A 7,616-nucleotide genomic window follows, 5' to 3' on the forward strand; every position below is an offset into this window, starting at 1 on the left:
CCCCCACACATGTGCTCATATGATCTAAACTCAACACAGCTGTTTTCTGAGATACTGAATTCATATCAGGTGGACCAGATGTGGAATGCAGCCTCATACTCTCTTTCCAGGGTCCCGAGGTGCTGGGTACGTGGGGGCAGGACAGGACGGCCCCAGCTCCCAGGGTGGACAGTAGCGGGCGTCCCCAGTGTCCCTCTCCTCCTGGCCACTCCCAGCCCCTGGTGTGCTCCAAGCCCTGTTGATATTTCCACACAAAAGGGCCTTTGTTTCCCTGGCCTACCCTTCTAAGAGGCAGATGACTTCCCACCTCTTCCCTTATCTGCAGATTGTCACTGCCTCTCCCTTGTTGGGAGACAGATGTCCTGAGCCTGGCCGCCTCCTCTGAAGCCCGGGCCTTGCCCAGGCGGGGTCTGGACAGACAGGGTAACATGGCTAGCCTCTTATGTAATTGTGTGCAGAGTTGGTTAAACTTGCCTCAGAATGGTGTAAACAACTTATGTGATCAACTAGAGGCTGAGTCCCTCCGGCCAGCGAGAGGCGGGGAGAGCCGCCACGACAGTAGTGGGCGGAGCGCATCTCTGCACGTACCCTGGGGTTCTTGAGGGCGCCGCGGCCCCCTGCTGCCTGCCCGCTGGGGAGGGCGGTTGGACGAGGACGAGGAGGCGGGAGCCCTGCGAGGCGCGGACCTGCGAGGCGCGGTCCTGGTGGTCCTGCTGGCAAGATGAGGGCCTCCTGGCCATGGAGGGGCCATCTCCTGGCCTCTGAAAGCTGTGTGAGAATTGGCTGAGTGGAGAGGAGGAGGGGCTGGCAGAGCCGCCGGGGGGAGGGCCGGGGGAGGGGCGTTGAGCATCCATGTTGGGGCAGTGGCCACGATAGGTTCTTTCCAGCACCCGGACCTTGGCCAGGGCCCGTGGCTGCTGCCAGCCTCCCTCGGTGGAGGCCGGAAGCCGTACAAGTAGCTGCAGTGGAGCACCAAGGGCTCTGTTTCCCAGGATGTGCTGAGAAACGCCAGGTTCTTTTCAGAGGAAGGAAGATGCAAGGACAGCTTCAGAGACAGAGAGCGGTGGAGGGGGGGGAGAGGGGGGCAGAGGTAAAGAGCAGCCCCAGGTGTCCTGCTGGCCGGGAGGGAAGCCCGGAAACACCGGGCAGCAGACTCAGCTGAGGCCCGGTGTCGGCTCCCTCGAGGGGCAGAGCTGCTCCTTACTGGAGAATTTTGAACTCCTGCAGTGGCTTGTCTCTGGGGATGGCTCCCTGCTCCTCAGACTCATGGAAAATTGCTAAACCCAGATCTGATTCCCGACACTCCTCAAGCTGCTGTTTGCTACCGAGGAGCCGTTGGAACCCCCAGGAACCAAGCACCCCTCTCGCGCCTCGCCGGTGAGCGTTGGGCCGAGTGCCGGGCTCCCTTAGGTCTTGCGCAGGCCACACCCACAGCGCCCAGTCCCGCCGGTTTCCAGGCACAGAATGCTCGGGCATGTGAGGAGTTAGGGTAGTGTCGGCGTCTGGTGTGTGTGCTCAGTGCTTGGCGTACTCTGCCGTCTAATCTGTATGCCAGCTCTGCGAGGCTGGTACTGGGGAGGAAGTTTCGGCTGCCCCAGCTCACCCAGTTCGAAGCATCGTGGGCCCAGTGCTGGTAAGAACCCGAAACACGGGAAGCCGTGATCGGTTGGGGCCAGGCCGGGTGGGAATCACAAGGTAATGGAGTCAGGTGGAAGGTTCTGTCTCTTTTGAGGACGGCCTGACTTGCAGGGCCAGCCAGGTCAGAGAAGCTGCTTATGGGTGAGCTGGCGCTCAAGGACGTGTGTGGGAAGAAGGCTGGTCAGAGAGTCTGGACTGCAGCCGGGCCGGCGAGAGCCTGCACTTTCCAGAAGCAGGGCTCTTGAGCAGCCACTGTGAACTTTGGTTCTTTGAGCCCTGGGGGCGATTGTTAGGGTGTAAACCATACTGGATAGTACTCTGAAGGTTAAGTATTTTTGAAAGAAAAGACCCACTCTCCACAATGGATAGAAATGGGGAAACTGAGGGCCTAGGGCTGAGAAAACAAAGAGGGCTCAATGGGGCCAAATACAAATCTGAGGAAGATGGGATTGTAACTCTTGGTTAAAAGGAGGGGTTTCTGGCCAAGCCTTGACCTGGATCATAGGCTTCTATAGAGTGGCGTGTCATGTACTTTGTTTGGATAGACCAGTAGTTTGATACAACAGTTTTACTTCATAGAATTCATATTCACGTTATATTTAGGATTATTTCTCTAAATATTCAGTGTTCTAGAATGGCAGGTTTTGAAAGGACCCCAACCTTAGTTTAGCTCGCTGGCCTCTTCCTCTTCCTGATGGGTTGAGCCATTTCCATGTCCACCTTTTATTCTTACTGTGAAAATTGTATCAGCCAGAGCTCACGTGACTGTTTCTTTCCCCCGGATACCCTCAGAGAAAGCGTCGTGGTGGGGCAGTAAATTCTAGACAAGCCCAGAAGCGAACTCGGGAGGCAGCCTCCACCCCTGAGATGGCCTTGGAAGCAGAGCCCATAGAACTTGTGGAAAGCGGTAAGATTGCCAGGGGCGCCGTGACCGTGGGGCATCAGCGTGGCACAGAGCGCGCGGGTGGGCCCAGCACTGCCGCCTCCCTGCTACAGGGCCTCATGTGAGCCACACCACCCCACGCCTCCACTACCCCCTCTGAGATGGGTCTCCTAGTACCGCTACGTACAGTTGTCCGTGAGGTTACTTAGATCCGTGCTTGCTGGACAAGGGTTATTAGCTTCCGTCCGTATACCTGTAAGGCCTCCGCCTTATACCCTGGACTCAGCCACCACTCAGAACTGAAAGCGGACTGGGGAGGAAGTACGCTGTGCCGTACCCGAAGGCCTCCACGGATCCCGCCAGCCACTCCGCAGGGCTAACCGTTACACCTTCTGGGAACGTGCAGGGGGGTGAAACGGCCCTGGGCCCACCTTTTCTACTTGAAACTGCATCTCCAATTGCTCAGCCTCGTGGAGTTCTCTGATTTCCTTTTCTCTTTCTCTTTGAGACACAGAATTCCCCAAGAAGGCAGATATGTTGACAGCTGCCTTTGTTGGAGTGGGTTGGTATAGGCAGAAGCCAGACTGACTTTCCCCCCTTCTGCTGCCGAGGGAGGCAGCCGGTGGCCCGAGTTGAGTCCCTGTGCTCTGCACGTGTTAACATTGATTTCATGACTATGAGGCCTGAAAACTGACATTTAAAGAGAAGCGGCTTGTCTTGAGATCTTTCATGGGCCCTTCAGGAAAGTGAACGTCTCGGTATTGTGTCTGTGGCTCCTGAGTTTCACTTCTGTGAAGCCCTAAAGCCTGGAGGCTGAGACCCTGCCCCTGCCACCCTCCCCTGTGTCCCAGAGTTGATGCCCCTGCATCTGAATCTGCCGTCATTCCAGAGAGACTAGTGCCCTCCTGCTCCTCCGTCAAGACACTGAGCACATGAGTGGTCTCTGGGAGCTTGGGGTTCCAGGCCCGACTGATGTCTGGCCCAGCCCTCCCCTTGCCACAGGCCACCTCCGTGTGTGCGTGGGGCCGTGTGCACAAGCTGCCCATTGGAGTCCAGCTTCTGTTTGTGAGAGCCATAGATTGTGTCCACCAACACAAGAATGGTTCTGATTGAGAACGGGTCATTATGTGGGCCGCTCTTAAAAAGGAGGAGGCCAGAGGTGCCTGGGGGCTCAGTCGGTTAAGCATCTGACTTCGGCTCAGGTCATGATCTCACAGTTCATGAGTTTAAGCCCCGCGTCGGGCTCTGTGCTGACAGCTCAGAGCCTGGAGCCTGCTTCAGATTCTGTGTCTCCCCCTCTCTATGCCCCTCCCCTGCTTGCCCTGTGTCTCTCTCAAAAAAACATTTAAAAGTTTTATAAAGAGATCATTTTAAAAAATTACATTGGACACAACCATATATTGTGGTTTTTATTCCTGTGAAAGTTTTTAATGTAAGAAAATAAAGCAAGTTGGAACATATTAAATGTATTACAAGTTACCGTCTCCAGATACCACCTTTAAAAATCCTACTCTCGTGCTTCTTAGTGCTGTAACAATAGAAGCAAAAATGTTCCTACATCTTTTTTTAATAACTTCTTTCATATAAATGGAAGTTGTCCTCTGCCATTCGCTCTTACCACACAGAAATGCCAATAACTTGGCACATGTCCTTCCCCACTTTGTCCTGTGCTCACGAGGACACTGCCATGTGTCCTAGGGCTCAAAGCAAGCTGTGTAATAGGCCCAACCCATTTTGGTGTATTGAGATGCTAGCAGATCAGTAAATGCCTCCCTTGTCCCACTTGAGAGCTAAGTGGAGATGAAAATGTAACTGACGGGGGTGTGGAGCTGAGCCTGCTGAGCTCTGTGAGCGGGTCCATCCCAAAGAGAAAGGCCCTGCGGTGAGCATGCCTGGTCCTGTCCCCACAGGCCCCCAGCACTCCCTGGTAGGTACCGCCCCTCCCCTGTGCAGGGGCCGGTGGGGACACAGAGGCCTGATTGTGCAGGGTGGGGTGAGGCCCCAGGGATAAAGGTGTGCGCGCTCACACCCCTCCCCTAGTGCAGTTGTAAAAACCACACAGCGCCACTCAGCACCATTCTGGAAGGGCATTCAGTGTCTGTCCCTCTGAAAAGGGGATTGGTCCTGATGTTCTGTGTTCTGTCCTTTGGGAGGTGAGTTTGGTATAAGCCTGCGCTCCGTTTGTAATCATGTCGTTCTTAGAGCGGTATGCCTTTACTTTTTTCCTAATGCTCATTTAAATGCTTTATTTTGAAGCTGGAGATGAAATAGTGGACCTGACCTGTGAATCCTTAGAGCCTGTGGTTGTGGACCTGACTCACAATGACTCTGTCGTGGTAAGTGTTGGAACGGAGAGTTGACTCTTCCTGGCTGGGGGCCTGGGCCAGACCAACTTCAGATGGCCTCGGTCACAGGTTGTGGCTCATGCCAAAGAAGCTCGTGCACTTAGTGACTAGAGCCCAAGATAGAAGGCGTTACTGGAAGATCATTTCTTGTGGCTTTGTTGCCTGTGGACAGTAAGTGTGCGCAACCCTGGTCTTTCTGCAGCTGGCAGAGGAGCCGTTGGGGGGAGCCCTGAGGCCCCGCCTCTGCAGCCCCCCCACCTGCACTTGGTACTGGCTGTGTGGCCTGGAGCTCCTCAGCCTCCTTCACTCTCTACGTGGGGCCGTACCCTCTGCACCAGGACGTGCTTGTGCGCTCTCTGGTTGGCTGGCACTTGGGGGCACACGTGGGTTTACACCCTCACAGCTGGCAGGAGCGAGATCTCTGTGGTTACAGGAGAGCTGCCTTGTGGGGTGCGGGCGCCCTGCCTGCCGCCTCGGCTGTGTCGGGACTCTGGGGAGGGCGGCAGGCTGCTCGAGTCCCCTTCCTGTGGCACCAGCCATGGACTCTGGCAAAGAGCGTGCTGGCCCGTGTGGCCTTTGAGGAGGGAGACCTGGTCTGGGCGGAAGCCGTGTGGGGTGGTTCTGGCAGACCATCTCCACCGTGTGGCGGTGCGCCGTGTGTGGGTCCCACGGACCCGCGTCCTGAGGCTGCGTCTGCCTCTCGGGTGCCTCCAGCGCCTTTTGTTCTGTTCTGATGGGTCGAGGTTGGAGTGCGTGGGAGGCAGGTGCTCCTGAGGGCTGCGGTTGGTAGTGGCTGAGCCCTGCCCCCACCCCGGGGCCCCCGGGTCCTGGGCTTGTTCTCATTGCAAAGAAGGTTGCGCTGAGAAGCTTCAGGACTTCTTTAAAAGGAAAAAAGGGCGATGATGGGGAGCTGTCTTGACAGATTTAGAGGATTAGATTCTGGTCTTGATTTAAAACCTGTCCTGTGTTACACACACGCACACACGCCCAGAGGAGAGACAGCTGTTCGCACACACCCGCACACATACACACACCACACCACCCCCTGCCCAGAGGAGAGGCAGCTGTTCTTAGCTTGTTCTTGCCGAGCTGTTAAACCGCCTCCCCCAGGTCCTGGGGTGAGTGCGCGGGCGGGACATCGGCTCCAAGAGGAGTCGGCAGTTCCCTGGAGACCAGGTGGGACTTTCCGAGATGGCTGGGGAGTAGGTTTAGCTGTGAGTGGGCTCTGCCTCGGCCTGATGGGTGTGTTGTCTGGGGTTTGTGCGTGTGTGCGGCTTCGTTGCTGGTCCTGCAGGCTCCTTGGGCTTCTGGAAAGATAGCTTCTTTTGGTGCCGTGGGTAAAGCACGCAGCCCCGTTATCAGGAGACGCGTAGAAGCAGCGCCCAGTCCTTCTTTCCTGTGTGCTCACCGCCCACCTGCAGCATGCCAAGCCCTGCGTGGTGGGCAGCCAGGGTCCTACTCGACCTTCGAGCCCTCAGGAGACAGTGATCAGCTTCTGCTGAGTGACGCGCCAATGCCGTGAAGTCCCCTTTCATGCCTTGGGTATTTTCTTTGTATGACTAGACTGTCCTCCCTCCCTCCCTACGTGGGCTCCTTCCTGGGCTTTCCTGCCTTCTCCGTGTTTCCTGGGCATGGAGAGTCCTCGGGAGACGTTGAACAGGACTGTTAGGCTTGGGGGAGCTGGCCTGGGAGAGGACTGTAGGCCGGAGACCGGCCGTGGGAAAATCAGGGAGCTGGCCTGGGAGGTGGGCGTCCTGGTTTTCTGGTTCCGGACATACTGGTCATTTTGGTCCTGGATTTAACTGTGGTCTCAGTGTTCCCAGCCATAATTGTTTGGGACTCTATGCACCTCTTGATTTTAGTCATTCTCTACTTTTTGTTGCTTATTTTTAATAAATTCAAATGCCAGCTTTTAAATTTACAGTGAGAAATACACATGAGGCTGAAGTTCTTGCTCTAAGCCGATCTGGGGAAACCTAATAATATTAACTCAGGACAAGATGAATTGTAAGTTCAGGGTGACCTCAGGCCTCTCCTGCAGGAGAATGTGAATGGATAAATGTATCTATTCCCAAATTGGGGTGATCTTACCAGTGCTACCAGAATCTGGGAACAGGCCAGGCGTACCTAGGAGTAAGTAGCTCTGTATTTTCAAGACCCGAGTCCCTGCTTACCTGGGTCCAGGCACGGCTTTAGAACGTCGGTGAGCCCTCCGATAGCCCTCCAATGAGAGATTTCACAGAGACTGGATTTTTCCAACTCTAAAGCCCCCAGTGAATTAAGAGAACTAGAAAATGCTGTAAGATGCAGTAAGACTTAATACATGTCCACTTAGATATTTTTTTTCCTCCAAACTTTTATTTTGGGCATTGCACACCCAAAAAAGGCTGTCACTGCTGGGTCCCAGGGCACATACGTCTTTGATGTTTACCAGATGTTACTAATGCCAGACTGTTTTCCAAAGGGGCTCTGCTAGTTCCCATTCTCACCCGTGTTTGGGGTACCTCTGCTCCCGTGTGCTCGCTGCCACTTTACTTTCAGCCAGTCTAAGGGTTACCTCTTTTGTGAACACGTGTTTGTAAAAATCTTTTTTTTACCCACACATTGTATATACAACTTTTACAATAGCTGGAGAGATTGGTCTAGAACAAAGCAACTCTTTGTCTTCTCCCCACTCCTTCCCCCCATTTGGTTGACTGCTTTGTGGAGTTTTTTAGACTTTTTTTTTTTTTTTTTTTTAATATCTTCTT

General features: G+C 54.6%; 1 protein-coding gene across 4 annotated transcripts in view; it reads left to right on the plus strand.

Moving 5' to 3' along the window:
- Positions 1-7,616, plus strand: part of RNF4 (ring finger protein 4) — a 28,690-nt gene that overhangs the window by 10,924 nt on the left and 10,150 nt on the right. For all 4 annotated transcript variants that reach the window (XM_077750474.1, XM_077750477.1, XM_077750475.1 and 1 more), the window contains exons 3-4: positions 2,431-2,545; positions 4,778-4,857. In XM_077750474.1, coding sequence (XP_077606600.1) covers positions 2,431-2,545; positions 4,778-4,857 — 195 coding nt within the window. The remainder of the gene's footprint in view (positions 1-2,430; positions 2,546-4,777; positions 4,858-7,616) is intronic.

The sequence above is a fragment of the Crocuta crocuta genome, unplaced genomic scaffold (genome assembly GCF_008692635.1).
Source record: "Crocuta crocuta isolate KB4526 unplaced genomic scaffold, BGI_CrCroc_1.0 scaffold179, whole genome shotgun sequence".
In the NCBI taxonomy this organism is placed as follows: domain Eukaryota; kingdom Metazoa; phylum Chordata; class Mammalia; order Carnivora; family Hyaenidae; genus Crocuta; species Crocuta crocuta.